At 37.6% G+C, this 16872-nt stretch overlaps 1 protein-coding gene across 1 annotated transcript in view; it reads left to right on the forward strand.

Annotated features, from left to right (window-relative positions):
* The window catches only part of LOC126095648 (uncharacterized), a 191339-nt gene that overhangs the window by 141720 nt on the left and 32747 nt on the right, over positions 1 to 16872 (forward strand). The window contains exon 8 of the mRNA XM_049910409.1: positions 16550 to 16836. Coding sequence (XP_049766366.1) covers positions 16550 to 16836 — 287 coding nt within the window. The remainder of the gene's footprint in view (positions 1 to 16549; positions 16837 to 16872) is intronic.

The following is a 16872-nucleotide window of genomic DNA, read 5'->3' on the forward strand; positions in this document are numbered from 1 at the left end:
ACAGCTGTAACTACTTGCAGCTGCTGCTGGATCAGAGCACATACCTGTCATGGTAGAATCATGACTCATTGCCTGTATCTATCTGCTCACTGTTGTCCAGCTTACATAGGCACAATACAAGGTGCTGCACCCCAAGCTGATCACATCTTTTAGTCAAGTCATGCCCCAATTTCTTATTCACCCAATTCAGTTCAGTACCCCCTCATAAGTTATTCGATCTATCTATCTACTTTTCAACATTCTTCTGTAGCATAATATTTGAAAAGCCTATATTGTCTTTTTGTTTGAAATGCTCACCATCAAAATTTCATTTCTGTACAAGGCTACGCTCCAAACAAATACCTTAAGAAAAGACTCCTAACAATTAATTTTATGATCATGTTAAAAATTCCTCTTTTTCAGAAATGTTTTTCTTATTAAATTGTACATGTTTTCTACTTCAGCCATCATCAGTTATTTCACTGCCGAAATAACAGAACTAATTGGTTACTTTCAGTGTTTTATTTCCTAATCTACTTCCCTCACCATCACCTGATTTAATTTGGCTACATTCCAATAACATTGTTTTACATTTGTTTGTATATATGTTACTATAAAAGTAAGATGATTGGTAAATCCTAGAATTAACTGGTGAAACCTAAGACTTACCATCATGGTGTGGTAAAAGTCTGGAATTTCTTATTATATGCATAGATTTCAAACTTTTACCAAGAGACATAGGTAAATTTTAGGATTTACCCAACAGGTAAAACTGTATTCATTAAAAAAATCAGCTTAGCAGTTTATTGAAATCGTTTGTATTTATTGTAAATTTATGTATTTTAAATATTCTCACATTCCAATGTGATTATAATGAGCAATATTCCATATTAGTGAAAATGTTGTAGAAAGTGTTACCTTGTGAACGTTAATTTTTGTTACAACAAGGCTGACTATTGTGGCATTTTGAATTACATAATATGGAAGACGATTTACATAAGCATTTTTAGCTGAACACTTTTTTAAGCAACTGCACTTGTTGAAACCTTGTCCTCCAACAAAAGACTGTTTGGCAACCACTTCCTGTTGACCAATTTCTTCTCTTACTACTTTTTTAACATTGATAAAATTTTCCTTGCACAATGCAAATTGGTTCCTAGTGCACAATGACTTCAGTTTACCAGCTTTGGTAACAAGTTGATAAAATTCGTCATCCTGAATACTTATCACTACTGATATTATAGAATTTGTGTCAGTTTTTGCTCTGTCTACATCCGGTACTTTAATTCTCACATTCTGTCTAACTGAAGGTTTTTGTGTGGGGACTTTAACATAAATACAAATAAAACAGAGGACACCAGTAACACATTTATGAATATCCTACATAGTTTTGGTCTATCATCACTAGTCAACTGTGCAACAAGAATAACCACGCATTCATCATCTACCATTGACCATGTAGCTACAGATGTAGAAGGAGAAAACTGTGATGTACTTGTCAAAAATCTGGGACTGTCTGACCATCTATGTCAGATTATAAAAGTAAAAGCTTGTGTAAAAAAAAACTCCAAACTGCATGTATATAAAAGAGTTTACTCTCCATCAGCTTTGCAAGAGTTTTCCTTAAAGTTGGCACATGAAAGTTGGGAAGGAGTATACATAAAAACTAAAGTGAATAGCAAGTTCTCCAATTTTATGTCTGAGTTTAAATTAAAATTTGAAGAAACATTCCCCAAAGCATTAATTCCCATTGGGACACCCACCAACAATAAATGGATTACTAAAGGAATTAGAAAAAGTGCTCAAACTTGTAAATACCTAAACTCCATTAAAAAGGACAATAGTGATCCAGTTTTTTTACACTACTACAAAAACTATAAAAGGATCTACAGGAAGGTACTCAATACTGCAAAAAAATCAGCCAATGATAGGTTCATAAATTTAGCCAATAATAAAAGTAAATCTACATGGGCTGTAGTGAAACAAGAAACAGGAACTGTGAAACAGAGAGGTACAAACACATAAATCAGGAGCAAGGAAAACTTAGAAAGTAACCCAAAAGAATTAGCAAATTATGTGAATACCTACTTTAGCAGCTTTGCAATGAACTTGCAGAAAAATTTTCCAATAGGTGCTAATCAACCAATACAGAAGCATATAGCAAACTCAATGGTATTGCTTCCAACTACTGAGGAGGAAGTATGCAATGTTGTAAGGCAATTAAAGAACAAAAACTCGGCAGGTTTAGATGAAATCCCAATGTGTGTGCTGAAAAAATGCATAAACAGTATCAAAGCTCCACTAACAGAAATCATAAATGAATCCTTCAAAACTAGTTGCTTCCCTGACTATCTGAAACATGCCAAAATTTTACCAGTTCACAAGAAAGGTGATGTAGAAAACATTGAGAACTACAAACCAATAGCTCTATTGTCATGCTTTTCCAAAGTGATAGAAACAATAATGAAAAACAGGCTTTTGAGCTATCTAAGTAAATTCAACCTCCTCTGCAATGACCAACATGGTTTCAGGCCTGGTAGAGGTACAGAATCTGCAATAGCACAATTTACAAAAACAGTTTTAGAAGCACTAGATGAGAACAGCTGTGTAACTGGCCTTTTCCTAGACCTGTCTAAGGCATTTGATACAGTTGACCACCAGAAGCTGTTGCATAAATTAGAGGCACTAGGAGTAAGGGGAGTGGTTCTCAAATGGTTTCGTTCATATCTAGAAAACAGAGTACAGTCAGTAGAGATCACACATGTCTCCAGTGGATCAAAGTACATTGAAAAACATATATCTGATCCACAATATATCAATATTGGGGTCCCTCAAGGAAATGTACTAGCCCCTGTATTATTGCTGGTGTATATAAGTGATTTCCCGCAACATGTCAGCCATGGAGAGAAGATATTGTTTGCAGATGACAGGAACATAGTAATCACCAGTAAGACACCAGCACAAATATTGGCAAATTCTATTGAAGTGTTGAGGGATGTTCACAAATGGTCTCAGGAAAACAAAGTAACTCTCAACGTAAAGAAAACAAATACAATACGCTTTAGAATGAATAGAAAACAGAGTCCCTTTAATTTAAAACTAGATAACATCTCCATAGATGACGTACCTACAACAAAATTCTTAGGGTTGCACATTGAAAGCCAAATGAAGTGGAATGAACACGCTATGAAACTCTCGAAAAAGGTATCCACAACATGTTATGCACTTATAGTCCTTGTATCTGCATGCAGTAGTGAATGTTTGACAACTGTATACTTTAGTTATGTTCATTCAGTAATCAGTTATGGTATTATTTCCTGGGGAAACAGTGCTCAGAATTTACAAATGGTATTTAAAATGCAAAAGAGAGCAGTAAGAATTATAACAAAAAGCAGTAAGCGGGCCCACTGCAGAGAACTTTTAAAAATGTTAGAAATTCTAACTGTTCCTTGTGAATTTATATTCCAAACAATACTGTACATCAAGAAAAATATACAAAATTATAGTGCAAATAGCAGTTTTGATAACTATAGTACAAGAACAAGTCACTGTCTTCACCTAGACAGGAACAATAAACATAAGACTCAAAATAGCTTCTTGTGTGAAGGTGTTAAACTGTATAATAAACTGCTGCAGAAAATAAAAGAAGCAAATAAAATCTTAAATTGTTTTTGCAGGAACACTGCTTTTACACTATAAGTGAATTCCTTATTAGTAAATGATTGTAAATAGCTTTTGTTTCACAATATTTTGATAAGGAGCAAAAATGATTGTAAATAATTTATATGTCACAACATTTAACGACATGTAATAACAAACTGTATAAATATATGATATAAATATAATAGAGGGAAACATTCCACGTGGGAAAAATATATCTAAAAACAAAGATGATGTAACTTACCAAATGAAAGTGTTGGTATGTTGATAGAGACACTAACAAATACAAACACACACACAAAGTTCAAGCTTTCACAACCCACGGTTGCTTCATCAGGAAAGAGGGAAGGAGAGGGAAAGACAAAAGGATGTGGGTTTTAAGGGAGAGGGTAAGGAGTCATTCCAATCCAGGGAGCGGAAAGACTTGACTTACCTTAGGGCGAAAAAGGGACAGGTACACACAGGTACACCACACACACACACACACACACACACACACACATACACACACACACACATATCCATCCGCACATATACAGACACAAGCAGACAAATGTAAAGGCAAAGAGTTTGAGCAGAGATGTCAGTTGAGGCGGAAGTACAGAGGCAAAGATGTTGTTGAATGACAGGTGAGGTATGAGCGGCAGCAACTTGAAATTAGTGGAGGTTGAGGCCTAGTGGGTAATCCACATCCTTTCGTCCTTCCCTCTCCTTCCCTCTTTCCTGATGAAGCAACGGTGGGTTGCAAAAGCTTGAACTTTGTGTGTGTGTTTGTATTTTTTAGTGTCTCTATCAACATACCAACGCTTTCGTTTGGTAAGTTACATCATCTTTGTTTTTAGATGTATAAATATATGAATGTACACAACTGGCAACATCCATACATTTTAAAATGTCCATGGATGGCTAAATAAATAAATAAATAAATGTTACATGAGGCCACTTTCATTTTCTCTGCCTGCAATTGAAGACCTTCTTTGGCAACTTCTCAGATCTGTTTCACTTTATTAACAGTGTTAAAAGTTATCAGCATCTCGTCACAACATCAGCTGGTGTCGGTGTCTCATTAACTGTCATCAAATCTTGTGTCTCTGGTGCTTCCTCACCCTCTGCAGGCACATTTTCAACCTCTGTTCCTTCTGTTCCAGCACTTGATTCACTGGCATCAATTCCTTGGTCATCATTTTCAATTTTCTGTGAGTCAGTGGAAGTGGTGTTTAATATTGTTTCCAAGTCTTCTTCAGTGTTTATATTTTTTATTAGCTCACATGGAACAACTGAGGTCGCAATGCCCAGTTTCATTGGAACCCCAAAAATGGCTTTATAAGGTGGACATCTGATCCATTCATGATAAGCCTTATTTTTCATTGCTTGCACAAACCTCACCGCGTCAGACCATTTTAAAGTTTAATTTGTTTCCATCCAAGTTGATAACATATTTTTGATATCTTGATTTGCAGTTTTGACTGGTCCCTGAGACTGATTGTGCCTCAGCTTCCCATGGACTATCTTCATATAACTCCTCTACCAACATAAACTTTGAATGACGTGGTTACAAAACTCTCTACCATTATTAGAACGATGGAGACTAGGGGCACCAAAGGTGGTAAAAATTTCAAAAGATGATATGCTACTTCATCAGCCATTTTCAACATTAAAGTGCACAGAGAATAACAAATTTTGTCAGATGATCTTGGTATACAAGTATGACTTTGACTTATTGTCTGGGTTTGCCCGCATATTGATTAAGTCAATTTGGCATCGTGAATTCATTTCACTGTGTGTGAAAGGTTTTGCTACAACACTCCTTGTCAATGCTTTTTGCTTTTTATGTCATGGTTCACATAATTTCAAATAAGTAACAACTGATTCAACAGTCACATTTTTGTACTCACTATTCAGTTCGACAATCATCTGTGTTCGGCCACCATGGCCTATAGCAATGTGGGTCTCATGTAATACGTTGAACAGTTCATAAAAATGAACATAATAATGAATTTATTCTTTTCCAGCAGACACTGGTGCTATGAGTTCTCTTCACCTCCGATACTGAGAATATCATATCACTTCAAACACCTGTAGTGAAAAGGTTTTTTATTGGAAACAATTTTTTGCATTTTTCACTTTACTTAACAGAATATTATACTGCTCAGCAGTTACATAAATATTGTTTTCCTTCTTCTTATTCACTGATTCACTTAAAATTTCATCAAATCTGTTACATATAACATCACTCATTCTGAAGCAAAGCTGCAGAAGACACACCAATAAAACGAGTCGCAAAAATGACCATACGCATGATGCTTGACACAGATTGAAACTACGCAGTGCAAGCAGACAGAGAACTCATAACTGCCAGCAAAGAAACTAATCTGAACAGAAAATTGGCAACAATGAAACTTGTCTGAACCTGCACGATGGAGGTGGGAATCTTTGATGACGCTTTTACCAGTCTGCATTGGTAAATTCTAAGATTCACCAACGTCTCTCGGTAAAAGTTCAAAATCTATGCATATAATGAAAATTTCAGACTTTACCACATCACAATGATAAATCTTAGGTTTCACCAGTTAATTCTACGATGTACCAATTATCTTACTTTTATAGTAACATTCATGTTATAACCCCTTTTAACACACTTTCAATTCGATTCAGCTGCTATTGCCAGTCATTTGGCATTTCTCACAGAATTACAATGTCATTGGGAAACTGCCTAATTTTATTTATTCTCTTTAAACTTTAATTCTCTTTCCAAATTTCTCATTCATTTCCTTTATTGTCGAGTAACATTAAACAATAAATAAGGCAGCATTAGAACAGGTGAGCCACACCTGCCAGTCAGAAACTGTAATCTCTATGACAAAGGGGACAATGAATACTATACAGCATTGCTGATCTTCCTCATGAAACTGTGGCCCACTGTTTCAGAATGGACCATAGCCTAATCAGTCTGGATGAAGTCAATGGTCCTTCCTCTGACAGCACTGGTACATTCTTGTCATGTCATCTCATCATGGTGGTCACTAAGCCATTGAAATGGAGTTATTTCCATTGAGGCATCATGAACATCAGGCATTTCTTTATGTTCCTTGTTTAATAAACACCCATTACAGATCTGCACTGCAGGAATATGACAGGGATTCCTGTAAAGTACACAGATAATGTCTCTGTACTTTTGCCTTTTTGATGTAGGGCCATCATTGCCAGTTTTGTTGGTAATGTCTGACAAGTGATGTAGCATTTTTAGCCAAATTACCTTTTTATTAATTTTTCTGAGAGGCTTAATTTCCACTTAGGTGTAAAAGTCCATACTTGGTTGTAGTGTACAGGTTGATATTTGCTGTTATGATGTTCACAGTCCTTATCTTGGACATTCAAGATTCATGTTCATTCCAGCTGTATTGCTTCTTTAGTTCACATGAAGAACTGTTTCATGTCATCAATGTCACCATCCTCAGGCTGAAACAGACACAAAATATCTGTTATTTTTTCAGTTTGTTGGCCTTGGATCAGAAAACATGAAACTCATAGTGTCTTGCATTGCTGTGTAATATACAAATGTCACAAAAAGCAATATTGCATCTTGGTCCTCTGTTTGAGATCAATGTACCTCTGTAAGCGTCTTATCAAAATGTTCCATGAGGCCATTCATCTGTGGGTGGTTTACAGTTGTCATCCTACAGATGATGCTGCATCATTAAATTACTTCTGAGGCCAGTCTTGACTGAAACACTTCTCCTCTATGCTCTTCAGTAATTCAGGATCTTCCCTTTTGCAGCTGCAATATTTTGTTGTTCTGTGATGACTGTATTATTACCAGTGCTACAATGTTCTTCGAATAGATTCTGAAAAAGGCAGTAGAAACATTATGCTTGCATCCAACTTTGTACACTAGAGTGTCATTGCATTCCTACTTGACAGTTGCTAAGGAATGGAGGAATCGTTGGACAGAAATAGTCACACACAATGATGGATGACATGAAACACAGTGCATAAGTAACAGAGAATAGTAGAGGTGGAGTGGTATATTAATGATGAAAAATGGTACAGATTTCACCACATGGGAAAGCAGGCTAACAGATATAAATAATTTCCATGTTTGACACTGATCAGACTTCCCACATAAACATCAATATCAGACTCTTAGTTACGAACCCACTCTCATTGGAACAAACAAACATTTTGAACCTGTTATTCATACTATGCTGAGGAGTCCTTTGGGGATATTCTCCCACTGCTCTCTCCAGGTGGTTTTCAGTTCCTGCATGGTTCAGGGAAGAGATGTTCAAAAAATGGTTCAAATGGCTCTGAGCACTATGGGACTTAACAGCTATGGTCATTAGTCCCCTAGAACTTAGAACTACTTAAACCTAACTAACCTAAGGACAGCACACAACACCCAGTCATCACGAGGCAGAGAAAATCCCTGACCCCGCCGGGAATCGAACCTGGGAACCCGGGCGTGGGAAGCGAGTACGCTACCGCACGACCACGAGCTGCGGACAAGGGACGTTCATTCAGAAACACATTTACCAAGAGTGTCCCAGGCATCTTCTGTAGGATTTAGGTCTGTGGAGTATGCACACCATTCCATTTGTTCAATGTCTTCAATTTTTTGTGTGTTTGACACATCAGAAGTCCTATTTGGGCATTCGTTGTCATCCACAAACAGAATGTCAGGACATACTGCACCACTAAACAGTCATGATTGAGAATAATCTCCCTGCAATATCATTGTGCTGTAATAGTACCTCACATTGAGATATTCAGTGGTGTTTAGTCATTGTGCATAATACCTGCACACACCATAGTGCCTAATCCATACCAATGACGTTCATGAAAATTCTGTGATGTGTAACATGTTCCCATATCTTCCACACTAACTGGTGGCAAGAATCATTTGCCAGAGTGAAGCAGGATTCATTGAAGAAGGTCACTATAGACCACTGTTTCTGACCTAACCAACATGCTCTCTACACTTTTGGTATTTATGTGGTTGAAGTGGGATGCATTTAACAGGCTTCTGAGCATACAAACCAGCCTGATTTACTCATACTGAAATGGTTCTGGCAGACACATGTACCGGTAGTAGTTGCAAGGTCTGCAGCGATCTATCTAGGAGTAAGATATCTGTTCTTTTTTAACACTAGGGTAGCATATCAATCCTCTTGCAGTACAGTGATCCATCTACAACCACTAGCATGCATTTTCATAGCATTTCTACTTTCAGCAACCTTTTTTAATTGGGAGATGACACTTTGACATACCAACTGCTGTGCCACATTAGTGACACTTTGACCAGCTTTAAGCCATGTAAATGCTTATCCACAATTGTAGGCACTCAAATGATGCCTTGCAGACATGTTGCCACACCACACAGAATGTCATACTAATTAGTACCACAACAACTTTTGTCTAACACTGTACAGCATGAACTATTTAATACATACAGAGTGTTCATGTTTGCTATAATTAACACATCCCATCCTCTACATTTCCTTTTACCATCATTGGTCTGGTGTTCCATAGCAATTGTCAGTTGTTCTGTAGCAATTGGCAACTGGCAGTTGTTCCTTAGTAAGAGTCAGCTATTCCTTGGTGATTGTCAAGCAGTGCAGATCTGGAACTTACTCACAGCCTAAACAATTTCTAGGCATTCATTCTCAGCCATAAAATAGTTCTTCTAGGCTTCGAGGGTATCCTGGTGGTATAAACAATCATTCAACTTGCTGGATATCGGTATGCACTAGAATTGCACCAGTACTGCAACTGCTGATCCTTGTCTCAACACTCTCATCCAAAAGTGCAAAACATGATGAAGCTGTCAGTGCCCCCTGAAGCATACAGACCTGAAGGATACAGAGTGATCTTTTTACTCCTTGGTCCCAGAAAGTTAGGTGCCTTTCCACAGCAGTTCTTACATGGCCATACCTTGCAACTGAAATCCTTTGTGGAACATTTGTAGCAGGAATACATGTGTATCTTGAATGTGCCAAGTAGTGGAAAACTTTGTTATGGATCATACTTTTTCTGGGTCTGGACAGACTTTATTTCTGTTCATCAGGTGACTCACAATTTTTATTTTTTCAATGAGGCAGATGAACTTTCTCAGATTCAGGCAAAGATTGCATTATGGACACACTTCAGTATATTTTTCAAGTGACCTAGATGCTCTTAAAAGGTCTTCAAGAACACAGCAACATCATCCAGGTAGCATAGACATCCTGCCCATTTAAGAAATCAAAGCAGGCTGTCCATCAAGCATTGAAGTATAACTGAAGCACTGTACAGAAAAAGCAGCACAACTTTGAGCTCACAGGCCATCGAATGTAACAAAAACTATATTTTTCTAGTTAGCCTTATCAACTTGATCTGCTGGTAGCCAGTATACATATCCATAGTTGAGAAATATTCTAGGTGGTCAATGTGTCGAATGGGTATATGTCCTTTTTCGTGACTGTGTTCAGTTGCTGATAATTGAAACAGAAACACAATGTGCTATCTTTCTTCTTTGTGATGATGACAGGAGAAGACCAAGGACTCATCAATGACTGAATGATGTCTCACATCACCTTTTCCACTTCCTTCTGACTTATCTGTTGTTCAGTTGGAGACACCCTATATGAGCACTAGTTGATTGCCAGAGTGTTGATATGTTGTTTCACATTGGGCCAACTAGTGTGCCTCACCTCCACTCCATATTTGAATGCTTTCAAAATTTGATGCAGAATGGCCAGTACCCACCAACAATGAGTCAATCATTGAATGCAGAACACTCTCCTGCATTGCTTATGTGGATGATGTGTATACAGAATATAAATTTGCCAGTGACGAATGATGCCCTCAATCTCACAAACGTGTGTAGCCACACAAGATCCTTCTTGATAGCAACATGGTAAAGACTATTACCACACAGTAATCAAGCTTGATTGTAATCTAGCAGCTGTATGCAGACCAGACTGCATGGAGCCCCCTGCAAATACAGCAGACTGATACCTTCAGTTTACCACCACATCAGACTGTGATATATTGAGTACACTACATGCACTAGATCATAAAGTTCCTGAAACAATTACCCAACTCTAAAGTATACAAATTTTACACTGTATCAAATCATAGAAACTGTGTCAAAGACAGCTGACCATTGTTGAATTGATATATCACCTGGAGAAATGTCTGAAGTTCAAATCTATCATCATCTTACAAATTGTAAGATCTGTCACTGTAAATAATAAAATCCTTGCAGATGAGAAACTGAATAAAATTTGTCTCTGCCCTACATCAGCATGTGATTCGTGGGTAAGTGGATACCCTCATTCACAGCTTTATGTGCAGAAATGCTACCACAGTATCAGCATCACAAACTGGCAATTATAAATCAAACAAATCCAAATTATATCAAAGTGAAGGGAGTCATTTATCCTGAGAAGCACTGATATGCATACACTGAAAACAATTTGGCAACATGGATTACAGAACACACATTGACTTACATAATACAGATCATTGTGCTAACTTAACGATTATTAGTCCTACATTGAACATGAGCTTCAGAAGATAAGAACTAAGGAAAAATATCAAAAAATATACAGTAACACAGTGCAAATTATGTTGCTAATGCTGTGCTCTATTATCTGATTGTTTGCAGATCTCTGTTTGAATACTCTCAGGACTGATAATTACACTGCTGCTGAATGCCTTCATGTTATAACAAATTCTCTTGGCTTGCTTTCTACAAAATTATGACAACCCAGGATGGTCTGTTATGATGCAAGACATGGAGCCTGTTCCCTAGTGGCCGATCTTTTCATGTCTCTGCAGTCTTCCATCCTGCAATATCTTTGATAGTGAGTGACAGGGCCTCAAAGTGACAACAGGTGTTCTAATTGCCAAAATGTTCAGTTAGAATGTGATGCACAGTTGTTTTAGCAATTCTAGTGAGCTCTTCAACTGAGCTGGTAGATGCGCAACTACCTTTTTGAAGAATTTTGGCCAACATTTTCTTCGACTCAAACTGTTTATGATACTCCTGAATGCCGATTATCTTTAAAGCTCTCTCTGCTATCAACAAACCTTGCACACCACTTAAAACCATTTAATGACCCACTGATTTACTACCATAAGCAGTTTGCATAATTTCAGATGTGTTTGTTAGGCTTTTGCCCAATTGAAAATAAAACTTAATGTTTGTATGTTGCTCCCTTCATGATCAAAGTTCAAAACATACTGTTAAAATTTAAAACAGATAGTAGTCAAAATACCGTGCTAGTTAATTCACAAACTGGTTCACAGATGGCATTAGTAGTTACGTGAATGTAAAATCAGTTATCTTTCCTGTGTGATGGACTGTGTATTTCTAGCTATTGTGGTTTGACATTAACAGACATCATAAACCCTTGTATCTCTTGTTCAACTATGTGTGATACAGGGTTCTGATGGTGTTTCAAGACTGCCATCAAAATGATGGTCATAAGTCTCTAAAATGGCTTTCAGCACACTCTTTTCCAAGGCATTGCCTTGATGTGCTGGCAGCAACTGAAGAAGTCCTCTGTTGTGGAAAGATTTTTTTTAGAAAAAGTGCATGATACACTGTGTGATCAAAAGTATTCGGACATCTGGCTGTAAATAACTTACAAGTTATGGCACCCTCCATCAGTAATTCTGGAATTTAACATGGTGTTGGCCCTCCCTTAGCCTTGATGACAGCTTCCACTCTTGCAGGCATACATTCAATCAGATGCTGGAAGAGTTTTTGGGGAATGGCAGCCCGTTCTTCACGGAGTGCAGCATTGAGGTGAGGTATTGATGTCAGTCAGTGTTGCCTGGCATGAGCGTCGTTCCAAAACATCCCAAAGGTGTTCTATAGGATTCAGGTCAGGACTCTGTGCAGGCCAGTCCATTACAGGGATGTTAATGTCGTGTAACCACTCCACCACAGGCTGTGCGTTATGAATAGGTGCTCTGTCATGTTGAAAGAAGCAATCGCCATCCCCGGATTGCTCTTCAACAGTGAGAAGCAAGAAGGTGCTTAAAACATCAATGGAGGCCTGTGCTGTGATAGTGCCTTGCAAAACAACAAGGGGTGCAAGCCTTCTCCATGAAAAACACGACCACACCATAACACTACCACCTCTGAATTTTACTGTTGGCACTACACATGCTGGGAGATGACGTTCACCGGGCATTTGTCATACCCACACCCTGCCATCAGACTGCAACATTGTGTACCGTGATTTGTCACTCCACACAAAGTTTTTCCACTGTTCAATCGTCCAATGTTTACACATCTTACACCAAGCGAGGTGTCGTTTGGCATTTACCAGCATGATGTATGGTTTATGAGTAGCCGCTTGACCATGAAATCCAAGTTTTCTCACCTTCCGCTTAACTGTCATAGTACTTGCGTTGAATCCTGATGCAGTTTGGAATTCCTGGGTGATGGTCTGGATAGATGTTTGCCAATTACACATTATGACCCTCTTCAACTGTTGGTGGTTTCTGTCAGTCAGCAGATGAGGTCGGCCTGTATGCTTTTGTGATGTATGCATCCCTTCACGTTTCCACTTCACTATCACATCAGAACAGTGGACCTAGGGATGTTTAGGAGTGTGGAAATCTCACACACAGATGTACGACCCAAGTGACACCCAATCACCTGACCACGCTCGAAGTCTGTGAGTTCCACAGAGCACCCCATTCTGCTCTCTCATGATGTCTAAAGACTACTGAGGTCACTGATATGGAGTACCTAACAGTAGGTAGCCGCACACTGTACCTGATATGAAAAATGTATGTTTTTGGGGGTGTCTGGATACTTTTGATCACATAGTGTATATGTCCTTTGATACATCCTTCATTGAGGGTAAAACTTGTTGGCTTCCACTTTAATCACATTTACTGTGTAATACAACCAAAAACAATGTAGACCTCTTACTGGTTTTCACCAAATGTTGCCTTTATTTCTGTCTGAAATTTGTCCCAGCTTTTGAACATTACCATTTCATTCTCAAATTACTGCCATGGTGTGCTGTACAAGCAAGGTAGACATTGACAGAACCACACCATATCATCATAACCATTTTATTTACTGACACAGTCAAATTCCTTTAACCATATCCTGGCAGCATATTCATAAAACATTATTGGAACTTGATGTACCTCTGACTCACTGATGCTGAAAATATCCACTGGTACCTTGACAATGAATGCACACCATCAGAGGATTGTGGTATTTGTATTTGGGTTCTTACTCATCAAGGTGACATATTTTGTATAGCCGTACTGGAGCCATGGCAATGTCAGTATCCAATATACCTGATGTTGCCAGCAAACTATGTCATGCTGAAGCCAGGATCAAGAACAGGGTGAGGCAGTCAAATGGGAAGATACAAAAAATTTACATGAATTGGAGCATATGTCCTCTTTATTTTCGTGAGTCTAGTATACATAAGTTTACCATGAGAGTTACCATTTTTGAATATGCTATTACTCAGATGGCATCATTGGTTTTGTACACTTTGTTACAGCCTGATAATGAATCCACCCACAACAGTGTGTAACATATCCAATTCACTTCTACAGATAATCTCTGGTTCTTGGGTGGTTTTCTGGAGAACTTTGGACTTAAGGTAACCTCACAAGAAAAAAGTGTTGGGTTGATAAATCTGGTGAATGGGAAAGCCACAGAATATCACAAATTGTGCTGATGATACAACCAGGAAATGTTAGCCTAAGCAGATCCACTTACACTGCGGAAGTATCGCTTGTTGCAGCATCCTGCTGGACAAGTGTTTCTTCATCTGGATCATAGGGATTGAATACTGGTAGAGAAATTGTTATCTTCATTTTAGCATAACCTTCAGAGTTTACTGTCACTGTGTCTAGCTTCAAAAAATAAGATCCAATTATTGCCAAGATGATAATGTGCATCAAATTGTTACTTTGTCTAAATGGAAAGAAGTTTAAGGGAGACAATGTGGGTTTTCATTAGACCATTTTTGAAAGTTCACCTTGTTGACAAAACCATTAAGGTGAAATTGGGCTTTATCACTTATCTAAAACCTGTGAACTCTCACTTAATTTTCTCTGGAAACATGAAACACTGCTTGGCAAAAGCATATGCAGTTACTGTAATCTTGAAGTTGAAGGATTTTCACAACTTACATCTTATATTGATGGTAGCAGAGACCGTAATCTTACCCTCCCACATATCACTATTAAAATTCTCTGATTATAAAAGTTTCGCAAACTTCAAAAGTCATAAGATATACAAAAGAAACACTTATTTCTTATCTTCATTTTCTCTTCTTCTTGTTGTTGGCTCTAATTCTTGTATCTAGTGGTACATTCTTGCAGCTGAAATTTTTATTTATGACATTGTGGGTTCCTGATGAGTGAATAACTGATGAAGATTTGCCTATATATTTCTTTTATTTTATCCCCTTCTTATATATCACACTAACTTCACAAGCTCCACTTTCATAAAACCTTCAATTACATTGTTGTTGACAAGATTAGCAAAATACATGTGTTTCCATTAGAGACATGCCACTACTACTAACATTCTACAGTATTCACAATATTCCAAAGAGTTTAAAAAGCAAAAAAAGTTTACAAACTTTCTTAACAAAAGAAGGATCTTCACTAAAATATATCATTATTTTGTAAATGAATCCAGAAATAAATTTAATAATTAGTATTAGATTGTGCAATCAATAATATGAATTTCAAGTATACCAGAAATTTCATAATTTCAAATATTTTTAAAGGAAGAATAATTTTAACTGTACATACAGAGTACTAATAAATTAATTTCTTTTTATACATTTTAGTCTGAAATATAATACATCTTATACAAAATCATATGAAGCTCATTCAGTTAAACAGCTGAGATAATGTTCGCCTATACAAGAATCAGTAGTATAAATGGTATCATTTATTTCTATAAAAAAAGGTAATGTTAGAGGAGGGTGTCCCATTACAAGATCATTCATTAGAATCATTCCCACTGATTGCCTGCTGAGACCAAGTTCTGTGCTCTGCCACTTAGCTGGTTTCCACAGACTTCTTCATAAAACTGTACACAATAATCAATATTCTCTGGGGTTCAGCTTGTTTTTACGCTATTGCCTCTTCTTTTTTTAGTGTTACCAGTTACTTCAAAGTTTCTCTTCCAAAGGTTGATAGTACTGGAAGGTGGCATGGGAGTCAGTGTAGGTAAACTCCTAACAGAAAGCACAATGAGCTCCAACAAAACTATCCAAGTTCTTGTAAAACATCTTTACAATAAATGCACATTGCACACCTGACAAATGCTCAATAGCTACTAAGACTTCCACTTGTCTATACACCTATGGTCAAATTTCCCACACCCATAACCCAATCCACCACAACATTCAGCCTGTCCTCAAATCTTCCCATTTATCTGCCTTACATGTTCACCTTTAGTATTTACAAGAACAGGGTCAACAACAAGAATCAACACTCCAGACTGAGAGCATGTTTGTTGAGCACACACCATGTACACACAATGCTGAACTGCTTGCTCCAATAAGAGTGCCTCATTTACACATACATGGAATGTTCCAGCTAGTTACATAAATTAAATCTAATTACTTTCAGGAAATTACAAAGCTAACGATATCTACCCACTGTCCATGACAGGTGACATACAGTGCATGGCAATATTTAATCATTTTTGTATGTGTCTGTTAGCTGTGTGAGGAGTTGTGCCCACTGGACAACCATCTGTCTCTTTGTGGATTGATTACCTTTCTGAATAAATATTTCTTTTCATAAATGTCCAGGTTATTCTAATCTTCTTCAGAGAGCCTTCTTGTCTTGAGAGGTTATTTAACATCAACAAAAATGCCAGTGTCCATTCAATAGAAATTTGCCATTGTTGTTACAGGATTTTCCTTGGGACTCAACATGCCTCTGGGATTCAATTTTGGGCCTATCTTTGGGCAATGAAAGTGCACAGCCTTTACAGGACATTGCCCCCTTTCTGAACTCAAGTTTGCTAACAGGCAGAAAAGTGGTGGTGTCAATTCCATCTGCAGCATGTATCAACTGCAGTGTTCCAGAAACTGGTCTGGTACATTCAGAGAATGGCTCACAGATTTATAGTGGGCTGTACATGGGAGAAGAAGTTGTATATCCAGACTGGACAATGGAGGAGGCTAGGCAATGGTTCAGGTGTGTTTGAGTTCCTATTTTTAATGCTTAAATTCA

The sequence above is a fragment of the Schistocerca cancellata genome, chromosome 8, assembly GCF_023864275.1.
Source record: "Schistocerca cancellata isolate TAMUIC-IGC-003103 chromosome 8, iqSchCanc2.1, whole genome shotgun sequence".
NCBI classification, from domain to species: domain Eukaryota; kingdom Metazoa; phylum Arthropoda; class Insecta; order Orthoptera; family Acrididae; genus Schistocerca; species Schistocerca cancellata.